We start from the raw sequence: 27426 nt of genomic DNA on the forward strand, positions 1-27426 counted from the left end.
TCAGGTCCTTAGGTGTCCATATACACACCCTGCCGCCAGTTTACCAGTTGCCCTTACAACTGATCTGACTCAGGGGTCGGGCATTCACAGTTGAGCCCTTGTGAAAAGGTCTTGGTTTCTAATGCTTGCCCATTTGTGTTGCTTGTAACACACTATCATCAAGAGTGACTGATCACTTATGGCCTAATACATCTATCTCTGCTGACAGATGCCACTGTAGATAAAGAGATAATCAATGTTTTTCACTTCACCTGTCAGTGATACTAATGTCATGGCTGACTGATGTACAGTATGTTTATCAAGTGAAAGTTTATCTAACACTTTTTGATTAGTCAGGCTGTCTGGAAAAGGAAATGACAAGAGTTCATATAGGGTTGTCACGATACCAAAATTTTGACTTCGATACCGATACCAACTGTAGTATCACGATTCTCGATACCAAAACGATACTTGGAAGAAAAAAAAAAACAATAAAAATATCTGAACATAAAATGTTTATTTTTGATTGGACTGTATTGAACACTGAACAATCGGTGCAAACGTTTTTATTCTAAAATGAAACATTTGAACAAAAAACAAGTTTCGTTATTATAACCTTAACTATAACATAATTATCTAAACACTTCCTAAAAACTAAAACCTCTTCTTTTCTGAAACTACACTGTGGGAAGTTTCTTTGCCTGTTTAAGGTTCTTAGCCAGGAAAACAAGTGTGTCCACATGGTCTTCTGTCAACCTTGTTCTCCTTGGACTGCAGATTAACCACACGTGCGTTATCACATGCAGCCTCGAAAATTACGCTTTTAATAAGGAGATAAAGTGGATATTATTTTTTTTCTGCCTCAGTTTATTTCATGCGCTGTTTGTATATAATTGGGGATTGCAGGAGACTGGATTGATGGATTCTCTTAAGTCTGGTTTTGAAGGTAAGAGCGTGGGGGAGCCGCTGGTGGGGGTTGAGGGGGTGGAGGGAGTGACCTGAGGTAACCCTGCAGCGAAAAACAAGCAGCTTTTAACTCTGAACACGCGCTGTGACGCGCTCTTTCAGCTCTAATTCAGGAACCGTACATCCTACAGTAAAACGGAGCGAATCCGGAGAGACAGACGGTTCGAATGGTGTATAACATGTCCGCATTCGATCAAATATGGACGTACGAGAAACGGAAATATGAAAATTATGATTTCATATTTTCAGAAGCAAGGCATATTTCGCCCTAAATGTTTATTTTCTGAAAGGAGATCCAGCTAAATAGGCTAGATAACTGAAAAGCTGAGATTCTAAGCTTTAAAATGGCATATTGGGTGTCTATATTGAACCTATAACTATTCATAAACACAGCCAGATATTAAATATTATAAATTTCTGGCCCGCCGGCGGGCCAGGGCTAGTAAATCTTAGTAAAGCCACAGACAGAGTGTATCTTGACTAACTCCACTAACCTGTCGACTTCTCAGCTCTTTGTAGAGATCAGGGTGCTTGTCTGCTAAATGCGTAGCCAGGTTGCTGGTGTTCCCTCCTCTGCACTGGATAGACTTATAACACCGTTTATAAACTGGGTTTGTGGTGTTGGTCGGATTCCCTTCTTCATCAGCGATGTAAGCAAAATTTGCCCACACTTCACTCCTCGCGCCCGTTTTGTCCACAAGTCGCGGACGAGAGACATCTGTTATTTTAGACGTCGCCATTCTACACTCGCCGCTGCTCTGCTGGCTTGCGCGTGCGTGTGTCGCTCAAGCGAGTCAAATGAATCGATTCACACGTGAATCGATTCATTTGTTCAGAACACTAAGTTTATCTGAATCCTGCCACACCGACTGCTGCGGTGTGAATCAGTTTTCTTATGAACTGAATCAAATCGCGCCTACTAATTTGACTCATTTGAAGCTAGTGACTGGGCTATATAGTATCGAAAGCATCGAACGCTAAAGAACCGAATCGTTTGTGATGACGTAGTATCGAAAAAGAATCGAACCTTCGGTACACCGTGCAACTCTAAGTTCATATATATAAAACTGACAGATTTGGCACTGACTGATGTATCCTTCTCCATCAGACATGAAGGGTAAATAATAGATGATGCAAGACCTCAGATGCTCCAGGATTGGCAGTGACCAGAGCCTGCTTCTCTCCACACTGCTGGGAATCACACATTTAACAAGTCCTCAACCAGAGCAAGCTGACTTCAAATCCCCATAGAAACTACAGCTCCAGCTGAGCAGCCCGAGGCATCCCCACTGAAGTTGCTCAGTTAGGTGATGACAGCAGTGTGAAAAAGAGTGCAACAAGAATGCTTTCCCTTGAGTTCACAAGTGGTAGTTGTTGGACGATTCTGAGTTGGACGGTCCGTTAGTTTGAAACAGAGGACTGGACTGTCTGTGCCACACTGTAAAGTACACAGTATGCAAACGGTGGCCATTTTGCTTATAATGTAATAAACAGGGTGCTCTGAAAACAGCTGTGCTTCAAACTGAAAGACAACTGTACAAATATTATATGATGTATCCATCACCTGAGTATGAATTAGACTTACAGCATTCTCCGGGTGAAAGATATATGAAGCGGGTGAGTTGTCCACTATGATTACTTTGCTGAGTTGTCGGCCCAGCCGGCTGAGGTCTTTGACGTAGTTCCCCCTGTGGAACACGCAAGATTCCCTGAAGAGTCGCGCCCGAAACACACCCCACTGGTCCAGCAGGTCTGCCACAGGGTCAGCATACTGAAAACATACACAGGGAAACACTCTCAGCCTGTTTATAGACACAAGCACCTCCAACAACCTCAGGCTTCATATTATATTCAAATATTTTTATTGGGTTATTGTATTAAATGCAAACATTATACATTCAACAAGAACAGAAAATAATAAAAAACAAAGTAACATAATGAAAACATTGCCCACAACCCTTAAAGTAACATCATACTTGTATAAATAGTGTAAAAAAAGTAAAATTAGTTATATATAAGACTTTCAGAGACCCAGATTCAGTTATTCCACACCTAGGTGTACTCCAGTGTCTTTGGCAGGGAATTTTAGATAGAACTAATTTAAAAATGGCTGCCACACTTCGTAAAATCTCTGATCACATCCTCTAGTTGATTATTACGTTTCTACAGCTTCAGAAAGGACATTGTGTCCCTTCCCCATTGACCATGTGTGGGGGGCACGCTGATTTCCAATTAAATAGAATAAAGTGTCCGGCCCGCAGAGATGTAAATGTTATTGCATCAGCTTGGTTAAATGATCCTGCCACCTCATCTGGGGCCACACCAAAGATAGCAAGAGCAATGTTTCAAAGATAGAACACCAACATTTCATCAACTTTGGGGATTCCCAAAACATATGAAAAATGTTAGCTGGGGCCTCATGGCATCAAGGGCAGTTTGGATTTACTCCTGGGTATATTTTTGCAAGCATTCTTCTAGAGAGGTGGAGCCTATAAAATGTTTTAAATTGAAGCAATCCCTGTCTTACGCATATAGAGGTTAAATGTTTCCCAATAATAGCCGATTCCACTGAATTCCACTGAGAGCTCATAAACAAAATCCTTACTTCAAGCTGCCCTGATAAGATTGAGTGTTGGGTGTGCAACCTCAGGCTTTATGATCAGTAACATCAGTAATAGTAAAATAATAAGCAGTGGAATACAATGCTCTGATTCAATATATATATATATATATATATACAATTAATTTACAGCCATAAGAGTGTATATAACTATAAACACCTGTATTCATACAATAGCCACTCACTCAAATATATGATTCCTCTGCTTGTCATTCATCTGAAGAGTGAGAACATAAATCTAACCTTTGCTAGGCTGGCTGTGAAGAGCACACACTCGAACAGTTCACCCATCTTCTGCAGAAACTCGTCCACATGAGGTCTCTTTAGCACATACACCTAAAAGTGAAACACAACACATTCACTACTATTTACTGAGTGACACAAAGCTCTTCATCAGTACTCAGAGCTAGAGACTAAAAATACAAACAAACCTCTTTGTTCCTTGATTTCGTTCTTCTATATGAAGTTCAGGCGCTGCAACCCAGTACAAGTAATCAAGAACAGGCCAACCCTGATGTACAGAGCCTATCCTGGATTACTTGAACCAGGTAACAGCCATCTCCACAATACAGAGAATACAAAAGCAATATTGCTGGACTGAATACATGCCTTCTCTCACATAAAGATATGAACATAAGCTCACACGAATACATACGCAAAGCTCTCTGTGAATGAATAATATTCAGCAGTAGTGGCACTACCACTCATGCAAAATTCAACACACATACAGTTGTGGTCAAAAGTTTACATACACTTGTAAAAAAACATAATGTTATGGCTGTCTTGAGTTTTCAATAAGTTCTACAACTCTTATTTTTCTGTGATAGAGTGATCGGAACACATTCATGTTTGTCACAAAAAACAGTCATAAAATTTGGTTCTTTCATAAATTTATTATGGGTCTGCTGAAAATGTCACCAAATCTGCTGGGTCAAAAATATACATACAGCAACATTAGTATTTGGTTACATGTCCCTTGGCCATTTTCACGGCAACTAGGCGCTTTTGGTAGCCATCCACAAGCTCCTGGCAAGCTTCAGGTCGAATGTTTGACCACTCTTCTTGACAGAATTGGTGCAGTTCAGCTAAATGTGATGGTTTTCTTGCATGAACCCGTTTCTTTAGCACTGTCCACATGTTCTCAATGGGGTTTAAGTCAGGACTTTGGGAAGGCCATTCTAAAACCTTAATTCTAGCCTGGTTTAGCCATTCCTTTACCACTTTTGATGTGTGTTTTGGGTCATTGTCTTGTTGGAACACCCAACTGCGCCCAAGACCCAACCTTCGGGCTGATGGTTTTAAGTTTTCCTGCAGAATTTGGAGGTAATCCTCCTTCTTCATTATCCCATTTACTTTCTGCAAAGAACCAGTTCCACTGGCAGCAAAACATCCCCAGAGCATAATACTACCACCACCATGCTTGACAGTAGGCATGGTGTTCCTGGGATTAAAGGCCTCACCTTTTCTCCTCCAAACATATTGCTGGGTGTTGTGGCCAAACAGCTCAATTTTTGTTTCGTCTGACCAGAGAACTTTCCTCCAGAAGGTTTTATCTTTGTCCATGTGATCAGCAGCAAACTTCAGCCGAGTCTTAAGGTGCCTTTTCTGGAGCAAGGGCTTCTTTCTTGCACGGCAGCCTCTCAGTCCATGGCGATGTAAAACACGCTTGACTGTGGAGACTGACACCTGTGTTCCATCAGCTTCCAAATCCTTGCAGACCTGCTTCTTGGTGATTCTTGGTTGACTCTTGACCATCCTGACCAATCTCCTCTCGGCAGCATGTGATAGCTTGCGTTTTCTTCCTGATCGTGGCAGTGACACAACTGTTCCATGCACTTTATACTTGCGTATAATTGTCTGCACAGTTGCTCTTGGGACCTGTAGCTGCTTTGAAATGGCTCCAAGTGACTTCCCTGACTTGTTCAAGTCAATAATTCGCTTTTTCAGATCCACACTGAGTTCCTTTGACTTTCCCATTGTAGCTTTTGTAGCTGAGTCTAATCACTGGGTCAAATGAGCCCTATTTAAATGGGCTCATGAGAAGTCAACAGCTGTAGTCAATCAGAATCACTTACAAGAAGTGAAGAGGCCATGACATGAAGCTAATTTGATTGACACAACTCGCTACATCACCAAAATTGACAAATTTTGTTGCTGTATGTATATTTTTGACCCAGCAGATTTGGTGACATTTTCAGCAGACCCATAATAAATTTATGAAAGAACCAAATTTTATGACTGTTTTTTGTGACAAACATGTATGTGTTCCGATCACTCTATCACAGAAAAATAAGAGTTGTAGAACTTATTGAAAACTCAAGACAGCCATAACATTATGTTTTTTTACAAGTGTATGTAAACTTTTGACCACAACTGTAGTATTTTTACTGCCATAGTATTTTACAAGTGACCTCAGCAACAGCTACAGTGTTCTCTATTATCATTTGTACTGTACCTGATGAACCGTGCCATCGATCTCCACAGGGACTATAAAATCCGCATTACTGATAGGCTGCAAACAAACCAGAAAGGGACTGATCAGCAAGTGTAATGATTTCAATGCAGCATTGACAACAAAAAAAATATTTTTGTTGATTAATTTTTAACACCCTGTGTACACATATGAGGGCATTACACATTACATTTCTGCTTTTCTGCACTATGATCCTTTTTTTTTTTTTTTTAAGTTGACCCTTAGCCTCATACTGAGACACTGCCCATACCATCTAGTGGTCAAATTACAATATTACACTCAACTGATTGAAAACAAGATAGTAGGAAGTTTCTACAGCCATTCCATACAGAAACATGAACCAAGTACTAATTCTCATAATTTTTTGCTTGAAACTAGTTTACTTACTTACTTTAAAAAGTGGTCTAATTGGGTCCTTTTCGAGTGTTAAAGTAAACTACAAAGGGGACATTGCTTTTTGATACAACAACTTCCTGTACATAGACAAAGTTTATTGTTTACACTTATGAGGTCCTACTAATCCCAAATAGAGGGAAATATTAGGAGAAATAACAAATGCATACCAAGCAAAAATCCAGGTCTCGGGAGGATAAATGTTTGGTCTGTGCACACCCTAGCAGAATATTTAATCCACAGTTTGAGAATGATATATATTTTTAAATAACTTAAGTATCAGACGTGTAAAAAATATATATCGTACCACTTTTAGTTTGTATTTACCCAGGCTCTGTCACCTTACATGTACTTGCAACCTTGCATCCTTCATTTAAGAGTGACCGCTATGTGCACAAAGCTACACAAAGCTCTTTTTATTAGATTCTACCCCTAACTATATTTTTTTAAACAAAAGAAAATTATACATAAATGATGAAAACCCAATCTTAACCTCAGAATCACCCTGCAGATCATCCTGAACCTAAAAAAACTGAAACGCATCCAAACTGACCACAGAAACCTGCAGTAAAGCAGAATAATCATCCACAGTGACAGAGTTAGAGGCTGACAGTGAACTGTGATGTTCTCTCTCAGAAGTCATGCTGTTTGTCTCTAGTGCTGGAGGGACACAACAGGTACGGTGATCTCTCAGTGATTGACTGCAGGCTCTGAAACGGCTACCTGCAGCTGAGCTCTGATTTAGAGACACGCAGGGGAGATGGGCTGGGCTCTGTGTGAGTATATCTGTGGCTGAAAACTGACTGCACAGAGCTGGTGACTGGAGATGCATTTTGGAGTAGGGGGAGATTTTTTTTTTGTGGAGTCTTTAAAGTCTTTAGAAAGAGACAGACAGATAACTAGATAGATGATGAGAAAGAAAGAGAGAGAAAAGACAGAGTGTGTGTGTGTGTGTGTGTGAGAGAGAGAGACGGAGAGAGCGTGCAGAAGAGAGAGGTAGCAGGAGACAGGATAAAAGCACTCAGCAGGCGGCATGAGCTGTCTTAATGCCAAAGACGGAATGAGAAATGGAGATGAAGAAGAGAGGGGGCATGAAAAAAAAAAGTTGGGTTCTCTTAACGCTTCTAAGAAGCTTGTTAAAAATAAGAGGTCGCTGCAGTGTGCAGCCGACACAGAGTTTATAACACAGATTTAATGTCAGGATTTTGCAATAAATCGCAATGTAGGTTTTAATAACAGATTCTAAGAGCATTACACATAATACATCTAATAGAAATAGAAATTAAATGCATTTTTTTTATTTAAATACACTATATGTCCATATGTTTGTGGACACTAAGGCGGGAGATGTGACCATAAAATTATTAATATAATTTATTTCCGGACAGTTTGTGATAACAATATCCTTGGCGATGTGAAACAACACTAAAAAAGTCAGTATTCATTTAAAAAATGTAAAATATTACTACAATGAAAGAAATGTTAAATAAATGTTTTATATAGCACAACAGTTTCAAGACATCAAGTTACTCAAATTTTGAATAAAATAATAATGTAACTAAATAATCTGCAATCATAAACAGCTATACAAAAAATACTCTTAATATTTACAGTAAATAATAGACCGCTTTCAGCACTATACAAGAATACTGCTATTATCATGCTATAAATGTTTTAATTACAATATTGCTGAGTCACGATGCAGTAAATTGTCTAAGACACAAAATGGCACACCCCTAATGGACACCCCTTATAATTAATGATTTCATCTACTTTAAATTGCACTCATTGCTGACACAGCTAGTCTCCATAGAGAAGTATTAGCAATAGCAATAGAATAGCACTCTCTGGAAATAAACATGAATCTAATCTAATGGAACTATTCCTAATGCCAGGCATGGGAGAAGGAACTGCATTCTCTGGAATGATGGAGCTCCATCAAATACTTCTGGGGTGAGTTTGTGCGTCGGAAATTTGGTAGTGGGGTGGTGATCATCCAACATCCTGACCTCATTAAGGATCTTGTAGCTCAGTGTAAATAAATCCTCACACAAATGCTCTTAAGTCTAGTAGAAAACCTTCCCTGGACTGTAGAGATACCGTAGAGGTATGATAACAAAACAGTATAAAGTATCTTTTTTTAAAACCCTTATTTGCGTTTAGAATGTGTCCAAATACTTTGTTTATGATATTTGAAAATTGTGAATAGCCTAAAAGGTAGGTTTGTAAGGTCCGTTCTGAAGCTGCAATATATCAGAACTAAGTCACCAGTAAATATGATCGAATAACCCCAGACAAAAGTCAGAAGGACGTCCAGCAGGGGGAGCATGAGATCTGTGCAATGACTACATGAAGCCAAAGCCAGTGTGATGTTTTGCCTTGCAGGACTTCAAAGCTCCTGCTAACATGGGAAATTCTATTTTACTGTTCCAATAATTTGTCATTTTTCAGCAAAGTGGAGAGAGGTGGTCACTTTTAAAGGGAGGAGGATTACCTCAACACACTGAACTAAGTCTGATGAGTTTTTTTTTTTTTTTAAGAAGAATCATTTTCATCCACACACACACACGCACACACACACAGATAATTTAGTCCCTACAGAGTAGAATAGAATATGACTCTCTTAAGCAGATAAATAAACATGGACCTATCGGCATCATGCCCCATGCATTAAGGGGTATAAAGCCCCTCACAGCATTGAGCTGTGGAGCAGTGGAGCTGTGTTTTCTAGAATGATGGTGCTCCATCCAGTACATTTAGCATTTTGCCGTTGCACGTGTTGGGGATGATCAGGTTGGGTGGTAATCATCCAACATCCAGACCTCATAAATGTTCTTGTTGCTGAATGCAATTCAATTCTCACATCATTGCTCCACAATGAACAGTAGTGGCAATTACTTCAACAAAAGCAGGTAAATTATTTATCTCAATATTTTTCAAAGAATATGAGCTATTCTTGATTACGATCTAGAATTTTTTAGTTCTTACATAACAAGTTCAGATGTTTTACTTGTAAACAGACGGCACCACTTAAAGAGATGCCCAAGCTACTGTTTCCTTTTATATTTTTTATGAATAGTAAGCACTCTCCTTTAACCTTACATAACCTTACAGCTTATATATTAAATCAAATGTCTATTTATTAAGAGTTAGCTTTTATATGTAAAACTGTGGAATCTCTATTATCCCATTTTAAAAACTAATTACCTAAATTAAAACAGTCCAAATTTAAAGTGATGATATGTAACCAATTCACAAAAGAAGTCGTCTATAAAGTCTGCAGATTTGGTCATCTTTCAAAAATATGCCCTCAGCATTATAGACTTTGTTAATAGTCTGTGCACAATCAAATGACCTTAGGCCTGTTTTAAATTTCATGGCCTTGATTTCACAACAAACCTAAATGATCAGGTATCCCAAGACTTTTGTCTATTTTGTGTAAACTTCTTCTATTACAAATTTGTTGACCAAGCGCTCTAAAATGAGTTCAGAAGTCTATTGCAACATATTGAAACAGCACTCCGGGCTGAAAAACACCTATTCATCATTTCACCATGGCACACATGGGCAGGGCTGAACTGCTGTGGTTTAAAAAGATGGGCACATGAATAAGCAAATGGTTTTACAATTGTTTGGATTGGTTTTGCAGTCCACATATAGATTTGTAAGGAATAGGGAGTGACGGGTGCATATGGAAACTTTAACAATGTTTACATACTATGTCAAACACTTCAAAAGAGAGATTTCAGCCTTTAGTTAGCCAAGATAAGGCCCCTTTAAATGTCCTTATTCATCACTAGAAAAGGTTCCATCACGAGGCCAAACAGAGGAGCAATAACTAACCGTAAGAGGTGACTGAGTGTCTAACTCTTCAGGCAGAAACTGAGACAAACAGATTAGAGAAGTTCAGTTTATCTGGATTAGATCTGAGCAGAAATGACAGTGGCATTTCTTTGAATGCATTAATAAGCCTAGTTCATTTAATCGCTGTTTTCTCCTCTTCTCTGGATTGATTTCACTCTCTTCTCACTCTCTGAAGTTCAAACTGACCTTTAATTGAACGGACACAAAATCATTATAATATGTGGCACTCAGCAGCCAATTAATTAGTAAAAAAAGGATATGTTTTCCATACTTCAGTAAATGAGGGAAAAACTGCTCTCTCTCCAGAACTTTGCCCTTACGACGCACAGACAGTTTCCAGTACAGTACTTTTTATGGACACACCCTTGTGTACAATCTTCGGCAGCCTTTTTATGTAGAGTCTGTGTGTGTGTGTGGGTGGCAGAATGGGTGTATTTGTGCATGTGGTGTGTGTGCGTGTGTGTGCGCAGGGGGAATGAGGGAAAGAGAAAAAGAGTATGTGCGTGCGCACAAAGGCATGCATCCCTTGCTCCTTCCCTTTCTCTGGGCCTCTTTCTTTCAGCCACCGCCTCCCTTCTCTTTTCCGAGCAACAAGAAGAGCTGCCAGACAGACATTTTAAAGAAATCTCTGCTGTTCGAGAAAAAACACTTTACATTCTTTCATGTTCTTCCAGTCTCCCAGCTCTCTCTTAGTAAAGTTGCCTTCAAAATGTATTTGTAATTGTAACTTATGTATTGTAATAGTATTTTATTTTTTATTCCCCAGTTCATTACTATTACAGCTCTGGAAAAAAAATAAGAGACCACTTAAAAATGATGAGTTTCTTTGATTTTACCAAATTGAATACCTCTGGAATTTAATCAAGAGGAAGATGGATGATCACAAGCCATCAAACCAAGCTGAACTGCTTAAATATTTGCATCAGAAGTGGCATAAAGTTATGTGTCTTTTTTGTTTTTTCAGCCATGTCTTATTGTCTGCAAATAAATGCTCTAAATGACAATTTTTTTATTTGCCAATTGAGAGAAATGTTGTCCGTAGTTTCAGTTCATTTTACTCAAACATATACCCATATATAGCAAAATCAGAGAAACTGATTCGGAAACTGAAGTGGCCTCTTAATTTTGTCCAGAGCTGTAAAATGTTGCTGTATTAAAAATAGTTCTATATTAGACATGTATTAGATGGATGAATATAATTCCACAAATCATAGTTTCACTGCTCACCATAGCTTAATGCTGGAGGCCTTATACCACTTTACCCCACGTCTGGCATTAGGCATGGTGTTGGTATGTTTATGTTTGTCTGCTTCAGAGAGACCTATTCTATTGGTAGTATTTTAACAGTATTTTTGAATAGGGACCTGTGTAGCTGTGTGTGCATTTGCACATCTGTGCCAGCAATGAGTAACTAAATTAAAGTAGATAAATGCATTCATTACAAGGTGTGCCCACAGCAGTTTAGACACATAGTATCCCTTATTAGTACTATATAGGAAAAAATAGACAATCATAGCAGAACTATTTAAACATTCAGATCATTTGGGGTGTATCATGTATGTCTTGCATGAACTCTAAAAATGGCAACAAAACAGTAAAAATTAAAAACTTAAAAACACAATTATTGATATAAATAATATCAGTAGTATAAGTCAATGGAAAAAGATTTTATTCCAAGTCATTTTACAGCATGTCTATTGGTCTATTCATTTGGCCTAAACACCTCGCAGATCTGAACAAATGAGCAGAAACTACAATCCATCCAAAAATGGAGCAGACGAAGATGCAGGTCTTTAGAGAAGTGGGTCATTGGGGTGAGCAGGTGGCTCCCCAGAGGAGTCTTTCTAGGCACCACATTGGCCGTTTAATCTCAGCAGAGGATTTCATTCAGCCGGGAGTTTTAATCCCATGGCGGGCTCTAAACACCACCATTGTCTTGTGCTATTGAGCCTTGGAGTACTCAATGGATTATGAGCGGATTGTAAAACACGCTTTACTCCAGCTCAGCGAAGAACTCTTAGCTTTGTCGTAAACATCGCATTCCTCTTTAGATATAATCACTGATGGGCTGTTCATACCCTGAAGTTCATGACTGGTGAACACTGAACATATAAATCTCATTCTAAATACTTGATAAGCAGCAGAACCAAGCTTAATTGTAGGTACATAAGACACATGATTAAGAGTTCAGAGGCTCTGTGTGTGTGTGTGTGTGTGTGTGTGTGTGTGTATTTATACCTTAAAGGAACTGTGTACCAACGTCTCATCAAGGTCGATCACCACACAGTTCTTGCCGTAGTCGTTGATGCTGACCTCAGGCAGGAGGTATTTGGCTGGAGACTGAAGAGAGTAAACAAGTAGAGCACAGAGGATGACAAAAGAGGAGAGAGGAGGAGATAATAAAGAGAGTGAGTCATTTGAGAAACAGGGAAGACCCTGTTTACACCTGGTCACTATACGTGGGTTGTATCCTAATAAGATTTTAGCTACATGCATTTAACACTTGGAATTCAAATGGGTCTCTGATTAGAATTAAATTCTATAGGTTTCATTTCTACTGATGTGTTTTTTATTTGTTGAATACTTCTTTTAGAGACAGATGTGTTTACTCTGAAACCATACCATGACTCAAAGCACCTCCTCAGACAGTTTTGAATTACTGGATTCGTATCTGTTTGAAAAGCATTTTGGATGTGTTACACTTAAAATTATTGAGTGGCTTTGCGTTATCCCCAGTTCATCCAGAAGCATGAAGTGACCAGATGTCACAAACAAATTAGTTCCTGTTCTAGCTATAACTGGCAGCTCTGAACTTCAAAAAGTTGTATTATATTGAATTTCTTGAGTTATACATCTGTGTCGAGGCAATACAGTGTCTATGGATTAGCCTGTGCAAGTGGCCTATGCCCTTGTGAACTTTTATACTTGTGCATTGGTGTGTTTTCTTCGTTCTGCAGTTACACCGTAAAGGCAGGACCAATGGGAACCAATCATTCGTAGTTATATTATTGGGAAGGTGAGTGCCAAGCTATGGCATATGTATAGTCTGGAGTGTAGACTCAACACAGAAGTATAAACTGGTCTTAAAGCAACCTAATTTCAGACAGAATATGCATAAGCCATTGATCTGTTGTTATTCTTTTCATATTTTCTATACCTACCAATCCTGTAATGGCAAAAGGGGTTTCCCAAAGCTTGCATTTCAAAACACAGGAAAACTCATTAGGATTATATGGTGTTCCCCTCCAAATTTGCCCACACTGCCAAAGTATGTTGACTAAGCACAATCTGACTGTATAGTGGAGAATAGCAAGAGAGACAATCAGCGTAAGAATGAGGGAGAGAGCAAGCAAGCAAAAGAGAGAGAGAAAAAGAGAGTGAGGGAGCATGCAAAAAAAATGACACTAGCTCTAATGTGAGGATGTCCTCTGCCAAAACTGGTCTGAGAGCAGCCGACAAGTAAAGGCCAGATGGTCTCACCTGAGGGGGTAATAAGATACATGCACTCTTACACACAATTACTTCTGTATAGCAGTGCATACAGTAAAATACTGCATCATTACATATTTAAGTACCTACTACTCTACGTCCAGCTCACGTTCTGTCGTGTTCATGTATATATGCTCTGCACATCCCTCTGCATACAGAGGCTCATCAGTCTTTGTAGAAAGCAAAGGCAATGAAGGACGAACCACTTGCTGTTTGATTCTTCTGTGCCAGGGAGGCACCAAGGGAGTCCTACATGACCTCACACCCACTCTTCTCACTAATTAGACAGAAATGTAGTGCTTGAGCACAGTACAACTGTATACCTGGCTCCTCCAAAGTAAACCTTTCTCAGTCACATTCATTGGAAATGTCACCTATTTAAGGCTTCACCATTAACTACGCCAAAATTAGGTTTATGAACATTTCTTTCACTTTCTGGGGTTTTGTACTTTTATGGGGAGATTTATACAGTTTTATACTTTCGTTAATATTGCACAAAACCAATAGTCCACACTTTGTGCTTTCATAAGCATTGCACAAATCCAAAAGTCTTTACATTTTGCATTTTCAGACTTTCGTAAGCATTGCCCAAAGCCAAAAGTCTACACTTTCTGTGGTTTTGCACTTTTGTGAGTATGGCACAAAGCCGAAAGTTCCTTCACATTTTGTAGTTTTGTACTTTGGTGAGCACTGTACAAAATCAAAAGTACCTTCTAATTTTGTGGTATCATACCTTTCATGACACTGCAAAAAGCCACATTTTTTGTGTTTCTGTACTTTGTTGAGCATTGCACAATGCCAAAATTACTTTTGCTTTCTACAATTTCATAAAAAACACACAAACACACACGCATACCAAGTGTCCATGTGATCAAAGACACACATAGCTCAGCAGTCCATAGCTCCTTCTATAAATAATATATAGCAAGGACAATATATCGTCAGGACGATATATCGTCCTGAAAATGTTGTGATCGTGACAGGCCTACCAATCAATCAATCATTAGATTAATTACTAGCCTACAGCTTTTTACTAATAATGTTTCAAACACTGATGTAGGACAGAACAAGCTGGAAAGTCCTCAAGATCAAGACACGCAGCTAAGCACTGTGTATTCCTCCTTGGCTTTCGTAAATGTTACGATACGCAGCTAGGCTGTAACTGGTTTAATAGAGGCCATTAATCCTAATCCATGCCGAAATATGATGTGACTAATATAGAACTTGTGAAAGCCCCAAATGAATATGATCCTCGGTGGCCCACCAAGCCTGCATGACCTTGACATTTGTTGGAGCACCAGAAAATGGAGGGGCATTTCAGCCCTTGGTGATGCACTGCACACAAATACACTCTACCGTTTTCTCGCGTGTGTTCATAGCAGAGGTTTGCAGATAAACACAAACACCTCTGTGCTGGGATTATGAAACACCAGCAATTTGGCTGTCATTTCATCTCCAACTGTGGCATGGTTTCTTGCCAACCATCATTAGCTACACATACAGAGCAAGAACACAAACCGTGACTTTCCTTTTAGCTGGGAAGGGCACGTGTGAAAACTGACATCTGAAATTCCTCTTCATGCATTACAAAATGCAGTCATGCACACCCAACCCTCTTAAACACAGGCCTTTGAGAATAGATGCACTGATTCTGAGCAGCTTCTATCAGATATGAGATTCATGCTGGCAAACAGAACTTGTTACATTTTAATATTTGGGAGTAAATATGGATGAATCAAAGATCAAATGAAATGGTTGTAGCAATGATGAAAGCTTCTCTGCACACATTAGTAAGTGAAACGAGTTTATTTCAAACTTAATAATAAATGAAAAAAAGCCTACATATCAAACCAATGCTAATGATTTCTCTATAAAGCTTTTTTCAGATGGGATTCCTATTGCATAGGGAGGTGGGGTAATGGAATTATTTAAATCACATTTCATCACTTGTTTCTCAGGTGATTTTAGTCTCATCTGATGTTCCATGTCAGTATTTTTTATGGATTGACCTCGCTCATGCCAGAAAAGATTCAAGCACCTTCCAGCGCTTTTGTGTTTGTGTGATTGGCTGTTGTTAAGTTTGTTAAAGCGATTCTCATAATCATACATAGTAATTAAAGTAATTTGACAAATATGAATAACAGCTGAATAACATTACTAGATGATGTATGTATTATTATTATTATTTTATTTTATTTTTTGGAGGCCCTTGAGCACAGAAAACGCTTTAATCCAGAGGACGAGCAAAAGGACAAACCAGAGAATCAACACATCAATGAAAACTTGCATTACTTGACATCCACTTCATAAACTATTCCAGTCGGAATAGGGCTTAAAGCTGATCCGCATCACTTTCAATACAGGTAAATACCCTGTTTTACGCCCAATTTAGTTGTAGCTGACTGAATTTTAGGATCTGTCCAATTTTTAGTTTGACTGGCTGATGTTTGAAGTCATTGCACATCTACTTCATGCCAGATGACAAAATCCATCTGTGAGCCGCAGAAGACTCACATAGAGTGAGTTGATGCACAGTCAGGATGTAGCTCATCTTCAATGCTCTCGGCAAAATGGACAAACTGTACTGTCCAGATCTTCCCAGCCACCTGTCTGTTTTCATGGGATTTCAGAGCACAGCATGGCACAGAGCAAATTCATACATTTCATAAGCCAAATTTTGCTGAATTGAATGCATGTTAGTAAATGGGAGGTTCCCACAGAACATTCCTACAGTGCGAGCACAAACAATTCAAACAAGAAGTGTGGCTTATGTCCAAAAACATGACTTCTAGTATTCCTATCTTGATTGTGCACCATACCAATCCTCCCAAAGATGACACACATTAACCATAAACACTGTGCACTGTACAATGCCATGGAATGGAGTAAACAAACAAACTGTGGCACATTATTAAAAGCAATGCCAAAATCTTCCATATGCCATGTGTGGACAGCCTGGCTCTGCTGAGTAGGCAGGGACAGGTGGTGTGTATTTCAGCCTTTGGTCTCACCTAGACAGGCCAGCAACTGTGCCCAGTGTGAGGGCACTACTCAGGGCCCAGAAGTTCTCCCCCTGTGGCCTTCATCTGAGAGGTGTCTCACTGACTCAACAAGCCTTCTGCCGCTCCACCGGGGGAGTGAAGTTCTCAACTCTGGACCACTGTGTGCCACTCACACTGCCCACAGACTACAGTCCAGGTTGGACGTGAGTGAAAGGGCATTAGGTGGAGATGCCTGCATTAATTCCAGTCCACCAAGGGTTTGAGTCTTCTTGTTGGAATTAGTATTAGTTTAAAAAATATGGTAAATTATGTACAAGGCTGCATTTTGGAACATTAATTGATTCTCCAGAGGAGTACTATAGACTAGAGAAAGGCAATTTCTGCCATATCGACTGTTATCAAATTTAATCAGTGCTCCGAAGGACAAGCCACCCTATTCACCGACCACCAGCATCAGGCTGTAATACTGTTTGCTTAATAAGGCTGTGGGATTCAATTAAACTCAGTTTCATGAGAAAGGGACTAAACAGGGGAGAAGCCATTTAATTTCATGTTCTAGTGGCTCAGGAATGCTGTCGAGTCAAGGAATAAAATAGATAAAATGTGGGTTTAATCCTAAAATCTATTTGGAAGACAGAAAAATAAATAAATTAATAAAAAGAAAAACAACATGCCCAAAGATGTCAGTAAAAGAAGGCAGGACAGTGTGTTATTTACAGAAGTCTCCAATTTTTAAACAAATGTTAAACTTGTAATCAATTCATTACAATTCTAAATGTGCAGAAAAGGGTAGTATGCACAATATTGCTAAACAGGCCCCAAGAACAAACCCCACCCCAAAAAACAAACAAACAAAAACTGAAAGAAATGCTGGTCACAGAATCATGAAAACAGAGGGTAAGTCTTGATGAATAGCTATAGTCTGTTATAATGAAGAAAAGGCAACTACAGGGGTGCAGAATGGGCACAAAGCAGGAGCAAGCAAGAGCTGTGTCTCAAAGTGTGCCCTATTCACTATTCCCTACGTGTGGAAATTGTAAAGATCTTTTCATAAAGATTTCCGACATGTTGTGTGTGAGCCCGTTGCTGTGCGACACCAACCACCTGAACCTGAGGTCTTTTACAGGGAAGCTGTGTGCAAATTTACAAATCAAACAACGGTGTGTATTTAATGTCTGACAGGATACACAGGTTGAACACAATATATTAAGGTTAGGGCTGCACTAAATATTCGAAAGAAAAAAAAACAAACAAACAAAAAAAAAAACATACATTGCAATACTTTGTTTAAACAAATCGTTGCACTCAGAAAGAAGTGTCGAATTGCAATGCTATGCATATAGAATGTAAAGGAAACCTGGAATAGTGAATAATTTAATATAAGAAACACATACAGAAGGAGTGTGTAATGGTAAAGATATACTTGCTGTTGACTACGCGTTTGTGTGCACATGATGGCTGCCTCGTGTATCCTGTGTTCGTTTGGAGTGTTGGTTGTGCACGACCTTCAGAAATCAACTTGGCGCATACACAAGGTGCAGTATACATAAAACCGCTAAGGGGCAGTGCAGAACTCAGACTGAACATCACACTGATGTAGAAAGTTTTGAAAAGCAGCTGTGTGTCCTTGCCACTGAATATTGCCAAATATGCCTGTCAGAACAGCTGCCAACAGATCGATGTGGAAACGTGTATAATGAAATGGAAACGAAACAAAATCCAACACCGCTAGATCTGAACAGCGGGAAATGCCCGAGAAACAAAGTGGAGTCGGAGACGATGGTCAGTCATCAGATGCCTGGCCAAACAGCAAGTATATCTCTAACCTAATGCAACCTGCCAGTTTTTAGCATGGAGTTGTAGAGGTTCCTAATTGTGTCCTGCAATAATCCTGATACATCAGCTCACAGACGCCTTGTGCTTACTGACATCACCTTTGGAGTGATGTGGGAAGAGAGCGCCATCTACCCACCCAGAGAGAGAGAGCAAGGCTAATTGTGCTCTCTCAGGGCTCCAGCAGCTTCTGGCATGCTGCACAACCGGGATTCGGACCAGCAATCTCCTGAGTATAGTGGCATTGCCTTAGTCCGCTGGACCACTCGGAGTCCGTGGAATGCTTTTTGACTTCATACCAACAACAAAATTTTGAAAGAACATTAAAGCTGTATGGGATGGATTATCACAAAGCACAATTAGGAACCTCTACAATGCTTTATGTGTTATGCACACATTACAAACCACTTCTGTATGTGTAGCTCAATAATTATTATCCATATCCATCCAGTCTAAATTTTGTACTGTATCTTGTAGGGGTGTGCCATATCGTATCATACGCGATAATATCGTGCATATACCCTGAAATATCGTACCATAACACTCACCCCTAATTATCACACCAGGGTTCTACTTTTTTGCTGTTTTTAAGCAAAAGAAAAATTCACACATTTCTCATTTCATATTATATATCTACTAGAGACAGATTTTATCTGTCCAGTATAATTTATTTTACTTTAATCCTGGATATATGGAGATATTTGGAGTTCTGTTACAAATTTGCTAAAATTCTTGTATTTTTTTTTATATCGAAGTCAGAGGTGTGCAATATCATATCGTATACAATAATAAAATGTAAGTTTTGCTTCGTTGCAGTAGCATATATATATATTTTTTTGTTATATCGCCAAGAGTATCGTTATCGTGATAATACCATGAAATATCGTGATATTATTTTAGGGCCATATCGCCCACCCCTAGTATCTTGTAACCTTTATTTTTTATCTAATTTGCACTGCAATCTGACAATTCTTCTGTGTGCAAATATATGTACTTTAATAAGTATTTATTGCACTTTTAAAATGAAAGGAAGTCAATGATTCAAAATGTTATGATATTATGATATTAATGCCATGACTGTTTCCAGATTGGAACAAAATTAACTATCACATTGCACTAGAAATTCAGCAATACTTTTTGGACACCAGTACAAAACGGCAGAGCCCTGAAGTAGTGCACTATATAGTGAATGGGGCACAGTTTAGGACATAACAAGCATTGTTTTTTTTTTTTTTTATAAACACTGCTATCACAAGCAAGCAGGCAGGCATAGCGAAAAAGATATACATACACTGGGGATAGGGATGACCTGGACCTGATCACACTGAGAAATAAAATCACAAAGAGAGAGGGAAGGAGGGAGGGAGGGAGAGAAACAGACAAAGAGACAGAGAGATAGAGACAGAGAGAACAAAAACATAAACAAAAGGCAACAAGTACACGGGAGACTTACATTGAGAAAGTAACCAAACAACAGAAGCTACTACAGTATGTAGTGCACGCCCTACTAGAAAATGAACAGGCGCAGTGTAAACACAGTGTAAACCTGGTACACAGTCAGGTCCTGTGAAACGATACCATGCTCTGTTTCAAGGTTCATCGAGTTTGTAGGAATACATGAGCTCCTTTTTAAAAGAGGAGCTGGTCTGAAATAGGTCAGCTCTGACCACATGCGCTTGTAAAATGGTGGGACATTCCGCTGCAAAACGCGAGTCTTTCGCAAGTAAACATTGGTGGTAACGTGATCCGATTTAGGTCCATTTATAGCTGCGTGTACCTGCCTTGGCAGTGGACACACATGTTTGCGGAGGAGAACGCTTTGGTGCCTTTCCATGGGCAGAGGGTTCGCCGGACACCACACAATCTCAGAATTTTTGTGTGTAGGTTTGTGTGTGTGTGTGTGTGTGTGTGTGTGCGCTTACAATAGTATCTGTAGGTATGAGATAATTACATATAAGACTCAGAGAAAATATAAAGACAACTTTTACAACAAAAGCTAAAATTTTACAGAATTTACAGTTTGAAAATCCTGACAAACCAACATTTCAAACAAAGATAAACTACCAAAAACAAAACGATTAGTGAACTGAAAACAGGGTCCAGTGCAAAACTGGTGCTATACAATCAGTTTTCATTAAATGTACACATGTCTATAGTAGCTAGCCATCTTTTTTTTTTTTTTTCGTCTGACAATAAATCAGTAAACTAACTCGCATATATATAATAAAAACTCCTTATGTCCTTATAGAAAATTTGGTTTAAAAAAAACAAACAAACAAAACAAAATTGTATTTAAATTGTCAGTCCACTAGTTTTGAAAATGCACGTTACCGTTAACGTTAAAATATATATTTTTTGTTCATTTTGTTTTTTTGTTGTTAATTTTTTAAACCCTATCAAAATGTTGAAAGCAATTACATCCAACAAACCAACCAGACCACTCTCTTTGTCTTCAAAAAAATATGGGGTGATCAAGTATACCAGGACAGTAATATCATTACATAGTTTTTTTTGTTTGCTTGTTTTTTTTCTAAACTCAGGAATAGTACTTATTTCAATTTCAAATAAAATTTTGTAGTGACTGTTGCTTTATTGCTTTTAGAATATTTAAGACCTTTGGGAAAAAGGATTTAAAACATTTTCAGACAAACATTTTCTAGACAAACTTAAGACCTTTTAAGACTCATAAGAGAAAAAATAGGAATCAAGACTAAAAAGGAGGGAGAAAGAGAGAGAGACCCTTTCTACGCTATCCATCACTCAGGACACACATATATAGTGATTTAAGTACCAGCGTAACTTTTGGTAAAGTGGGAGAGTGTGTGTGTGTCTGTGGCAGCGGGAACGTGTGTATGCGTGTGCGTTTGAGGGAGTGAGGGTGTTGAGAGTGTGTGTGTGAGTGTGTGCGGGGGCGGGCGGATTCTGAAGAATGTGTGTGTGGCGAAGCATGCCCATCATTTCTTAAGCTGGATGGTAAACAGCGCAGTAAGTTCACCGGGTTCGGAACAGCTGGAAAACTTTGCGGTGTGGACAGAGACACTGAGTGCACAGAGTGTACACACTGCAGCAGCTCACAAACAAGAAAGTGGGAGAGGGAAGGGCGAGGAAAGACATACGTACGAATGAACGGAGCAGCTCTTGGCCTGGGCAGGGGGGGTCACTTATATACCTCACACATCAGCATCAGTTGACCCATTTATGTTAGAGAATGTGTTCTTTCGTAGCAACTCTGTCGCTAGGCTGGGAAAGCTTTAGAAGATGCTGGCAAATGTCCAATTCAATCCTATAGAGTGCATTCGTTCTTTTAATTTCTGTTTATTTTGAATGTGTTTGAAAGGTCATATAAAATAGATGGAATGAAAGTTTTTTTTTTTTTTGGAGACAGTGTTAGAGTGGCAGTAAATTTGTCACTGTTGTTTCCAACCTGCTCTTTTTCAATTAGATATAACTGCATATATTTCACTTTGTTAAAAGTTCTACAATTTCTCTTTAGGCTGACTGAGACAAGGGCTGACACAATACCACAATGTGGATATTAATATCGATACTGTGTATATAATTCTTGATTTTCAGATTAGACAGGACTGTAATGGCAAATCAATATCCCAATAATAAATATTCCAAATACTAAATGAATTTTGTATGGTAAGAATTTTACTTAATGCCAAAAAAAGCTTCTTGAAAGCTTTGTGGTGTACCAAAACTAATGATGTACCCTTTAGGGCTGCACATATATGGTTTTAGCATCACCATCCTAATGTGTACAACAGACACATCAAAGAATGTGCAAATAATGTCAAACTATTTTGTTCAAAGGATTTTTAATGTTGGATATGCAAGAAACATGGTATAGCCATAAATACTGTAGAACAACAAAATATATATATTTTTTTATTATTTTTATTTTACAAAATTGTGCTGGTCTAATACAAATCCTAAAATGTGGTCGGTTTCTACACACCTGATGCATGTGATTAACTGGTACTGCGTTATTAACTCCTGCAGCTGCTTGATAACAAGCTGTTTGTATGAGTCAGGTGTGTTGGAGCAGGAAAGTTTCTGAAACATGCCCAACAGAGAGTCTCCAAAACCAGAGAGAGACGAAAACCACTGCTTTAGCACGATTGCCCACATAAAAGTGCATAATTCATAACTGCATAATGCTGCCCTGAGGCAACATAGAAAAAAACCCTGTTTTACTAAATAAATAAAAACAAAATATATGTCTTTAATCAGCCACTTTTTCTTCTGAACATGTAAACTCTTTATTTTAATAGAGAGTGCAATAATCAGAAGAGTGGTTTGTTGCCACAGGGGCTCAGAGATACATTGCACCATGCCATAGAGGGTTAATATACGTTCTGTTTGTTTTTTTTAAGTATTCAATTCAATACACATAAGGTTACACAATACTGGAAAAAATAATTTGCAATATATTATTATTGCAATATACATTGCAAAACAAAGCAAAATGAGTAATGATATAAAAAAAGCACTTATGTGTACCAAGATTTGAGTAATGTAAATGATACTGATAGCAATTAGAATAATTCAGGTTTGGCTTTTTTTTATCTAGCAGCAAAAAACGCGTTTCATTTCATTTGCACATGCACACATTATATTGACTTTGCTGAAGCAATATATTGTGCAGCCCTAACTGAAAACACTGATAGAATGCAATTATTTATTTATCACCCGTGTCTATAATGGACTTTTGCCAACTTTTGTAAAAGCTAGTCAAAGCTTACCACAAGTTTTTAAGAAAAGAACAAATTTGTGGGTGGAGCATGTTTAAGTCAATTAAACCTCTCCATGAGTGAAGTGTTGCACTGATCAGATTTACTCAGAACACAAACACAGATTAGATTAAAGTGAGCCAGGCTTACCTTAGGAGAGCCGCCGTTTTCCTCGGCAGGTGGAGGCAGGGTGCAGGTTTTGTTGTTGGGGGCCGGTGGTTCCACATTGTAGTTGCGGAAGCAGCAGAAGAAGGGGCTGAAGATGCTCCTGCTCCGGTGTTTCTTTAAGCTGCTGTTTGACTGCGAGACTGTGGTGAAGAAAACACACACGCACACACACACACACGCTGGTCACTGCAACGCCCGTAACGCACACTGCTCAAAACATCTGGAAGTTCACCTTCCCTGCCCTGTAACTTTAAACGCTGTTGTCTCACATCTGCTTCGCTCACTCGAAGGAGGTTGTAACTGCAGAGTGAAGGGGGGAAAAGAGAAACTGGAAAGTGGAGTTTTTCTATTGGTCGAAATGCGACGCTCACATGACAGCCATACAGCACAAACACTACCTTCTGTATTAGCATATACAGAACAGGTTTCTATGGCAACCCTGTCACCTTTGCCCCATTCACTTGCATGTACTCTCTCCAAGGCGCACGTAGCACAGCTTACATACATGTCATTAGTCGTGTAATGGAGTACAGGAGTTACGCAACTCTCGCAGAAGCAGAAAAAAAACAGACTACTCCCCAAAACCTCCTCTAAAATGGACACTGTGCACAAGCACATCCAATGCACAAAGCATGCAGGGAGTGAGCAAAACTATCCAGTAGAAAGTCTGCTTATATATTCTTCAAATATGTAAGCAATTCTCAATGAAACATTCTTTAGTTCTTACATAACAACTGAAAAATACTTTTTATTTGTAGATGTGCCAAAATAATAATAACAGCACCAAGCCAATGTAAACTACTAATACAACAATTGCACCAATACAGATATTGTATCAGTCTCTGCATCCAATACTGGCTCTTAAACAAAATATAGTATCAGCATTAGAGAAAACCTAATTAAGGGTTTTAGTCACTGTTTCAGTTAAAGTGACTGAAATGTTTTGTTCTGCTAGCCATCCTCAGGAACACATTTCTGGCTTTGTCAATAAAAAATGGCTAAAATGAGCTTATTTTAAAATAAAATCACAGGTACCTCAAGACAGTCAACAAAACTGAATCAGTTTATCTGATTTTACTATTTATAGGTATATGTTTGAGTAAAATAAACATTGTTGTTTATTCTACAAACTACGGACAACATTTCTCCTAAATTCCAAATAAAAATATTGTCATTTAGAGCATTTTTTGCAGAAAATGAGAAATGGTTGAAATAACAAAAATATGCAGTTTTCAGACCTCAAATAAAGCAAAGAAGTTTTTAGAGTTCAATCAATATTTGGTGGATTAACCCTGGTTTTTAATCACAGTTTTTATGCATCTTGGCATGTTCTCCTCCACCAGTCTTACACACTGCTTTTGCATAACTTCATGCCACTCCTGGTGAAAAAAGTCAAGCAGTTTAGCTTGGTTTAATGGCTTGTGATCATCCATCTTTCTCTTGATTATATTCCAGAGGTTTTCAATTTGGTAAAATTAGGTAAAAAAGTGGTCTCTTAATTTTTTCCAGAGCTGTATATTACTTGAGATACAGAAAAAATCTATAAAATATCAGAATTTATAGGCACCTAGCGAGTAGTTAAGTCAGAATTGAATTCCGTATTGCTACTCTGTATTAGCAGACAAGTGAAAATCTAACATCAGTATCCGCATTGGAAAAAGGGAAATCAGTGCAGTAGCTCACTTCAACCTGGTAAGCAGATTTAATTGAACAATGTGCAAAATTAACCTCCCTATATTTCTATTAAAAAAGAGCAAAATATGAAAATCCCTGCCACAAAAAGTTCTTTACAAGTTTCCTTAAAGAATCACAATCTTATTCTCTGGTGTCTTGATTTTTCCATTTTAAAAACTGCATTAAAATAATATTATTATTAAGAAAATTAATTCAACAGGCAATTGTAAGGTGGTTATAGAAGTTATACAAGATAAAATAATGTATAGAAAAAATATTTATTAACTGTCAAAAGAGCAGTTCACTTTTTAAGAGCATGTTTTAGGTCATTAAAGGTCTTCAATAGCTAGACAGTGTCAAAGGTCTCAAAAGCAGCCGCAGAGAAATCACAACTTCTGACTGGAGACGCACGTACAGCCTAGATTTCCCTCTCAAGATGAGTCATCTTCCTTTGAAAATCTCCACTTCTCTCCATCTGACAGCACGAACAACATTAACCTCAATTAAAGGGAAAATAGGTGCGCTGATCCCCATGCTGAAACGAAAGAGCGTTTCCAATTACTCATTACAGTGAAGGAAGTGAGCAGTGTTTAACGGCAGATCTGCAGCAGAGGAGGCATGCAGCGGCCACAGGAACTGTGCAGCCAGGGCTGCAAAAACAAAAACAAATATTTCCAACGTTGCATCACTGCGTTTCACTTCAGCTAGCCTACTGAGGATGAACAGTCAGAAAAGCAATATGCATTTCACACCAATAAGGTTCTTACTTGGGCTGTTGTTAGAATTTCAATGCGGATACTGAGAGCTGTATTATGATGCTCAGAAACAGAATGTACTATGGCCAAAAATAAAAAAATAAAAAAAGACCATCATCAAAAGCTGTTTTCCTGGCGACTGAGTACGTGTCCAATTCCTCTCAGACTAGGACTGAATTGAAGAGTCAGAGGTGAATCACCACTAGTGTCTGCTTTAACAGGACACTTTCCATGACTTCCATACATGACTACATGTTTACAAAGAACAGGAGCAAACGCCTTTCATAATACAATAATTACACAATACCTAACCTATACTTTGTTACTTTTGCAGTGTATCTCAATTATCTTTTGCATATCTCAATTTTTGCTGTTGTTCCCTTACATAATGTGAATCTAAAAGATCTATTTCATGATTAATGGGCTGAACAGAACAGAAATGCTTTACAATTCCCTGTGAGAAAATCTGTTTACGCTGACTTCCATTATAAGTTGTTTTTTAAACTTCTTAAAAAGTTACTGATGATCATAAATAACTGAATTTCCTCTTTGCTGATATTTTGATGATCCAAATCTTCAATCAAATGTCAGATCAGCTCATGAGAACAAAATGATGCCCATTATAAATATTTGCTAGATGACATATTGTCAATGTAACCTTTGAAACGACTGGACTGTATATTGGGAACTTGACATTTCAGAAGGAGCAGGCCTACATCGATCAGCTTTAACATTAACACCACCTGCCTGTTTTGGTGGCCCCCACTTATGCCACCAAAACAGTGCTCACCCACTGATAGGTGGACTCCAAGAGACATGGCCAGTGTGAACATTTTCAGCAGTTTTTCAGTGGATTGGAGTGAACCAGCAAGCTTTCACTTCCTACATGCATCACTGAGCCTTGGGTGGCCCTGAACCTGTCATCGGCTCACTGGGTATTCTTTATTGGAGTGCTTTTGGTAGATACGAACAGACTGCATACCTGAGACATCCTATAAGACTGTCACGACTGTTATCGACTTATATATGGACTTCCATATTAATGAGAGACATTTTACATTCCAATTTTGTCATTGCTAATAATAAAGCACAATTTCCCTTTTTAATAGTGAATAGCATTATTATGCTATTATATCATGTTGCATAAAATATCCTCAAAATAACAATAATGTTAAGCACACTCATTTTTTGGCCAATGTTTTACCCAGTTATCCAGCCATCACAATTTGGACCTCGTTAAAATAAATCAAATTCTTATCCTTGCCATTGTCATGCTTCCAACACATCAACTTCAAGAACTGTCAGTTAATCAGATAAAGGGTTTACATGAGTAGGTCCCTAATCAGATTTTTCTGTGACCAGAAAATAAACTCATAACAACTCAGTTATAAGACAAAGATTACTTAAAAGGTCTCCATTTGGCAGATGCTGTGTTAGCGCTGCCTACCAATTTATTGGACCGCGGTTTGTTTTC

General features: G+C 38.6%; 1 protein-coding gene across 2 annotated transcripts in view; it reads right to left on the bottom strand.

The window, feature by feature from the left end:
- ctdspla (CTD (carboxy-terminal domain, RNA polymerase II, polypeptide A) small phosphatase-like a) overlaps positions 1 to 27426 on the bottom strand; it is a 58010-nt gene that overhangs the window by 2111 nt on the left and 28473 nt on the right. Inside the window, exons 2-7 of one of the 2 annotated variants that reach the window (XM_007249060.4) lie at positions 23506 to 23663; positions 19911 to 19943; positions 12534 to 12635; positions 6021 to 6077; positions 3809 to 3901; positions 2531 to 2716 (exon numbers count right to left, since the gene is read on the bottom strand). In XM_007249060.4, coding sequence (XP_007249122.2) covers positions 2531 to 2716; positions 3809 to 3901; positions 6021 to 6077; positions 12534 to 12635; positions 19911 to 19943; positions 23506 to 23663 — 629 coding nt within the window. The remainder of the gene's footprint in view (positions 1 to 2530; positions 2717 to 3808; positions 3902 to 6020; positions 6078 to 12533; positions 12636 to 19910; positions 19944 to 23505; positions 23664 to 27426) is intronic. The other variant, XM_022683038.2, reaches the window with a different exon arrangement.

Source organism: Astyanax mexicanus, chromosome 1 (assembly GCF_023375975.1).
Source record: "Astyanax mexicanus isolate ESR-SI-001 chromosome 1, AstMex3_surface, whole genome shotgun sequence".
Lineage (NCBI taxonomy): Eukaryota > Metazoa > Chordata > Actinopteri > Characiformes > Acestrorhamphidae > Astyanax > Astyanax mexicanus.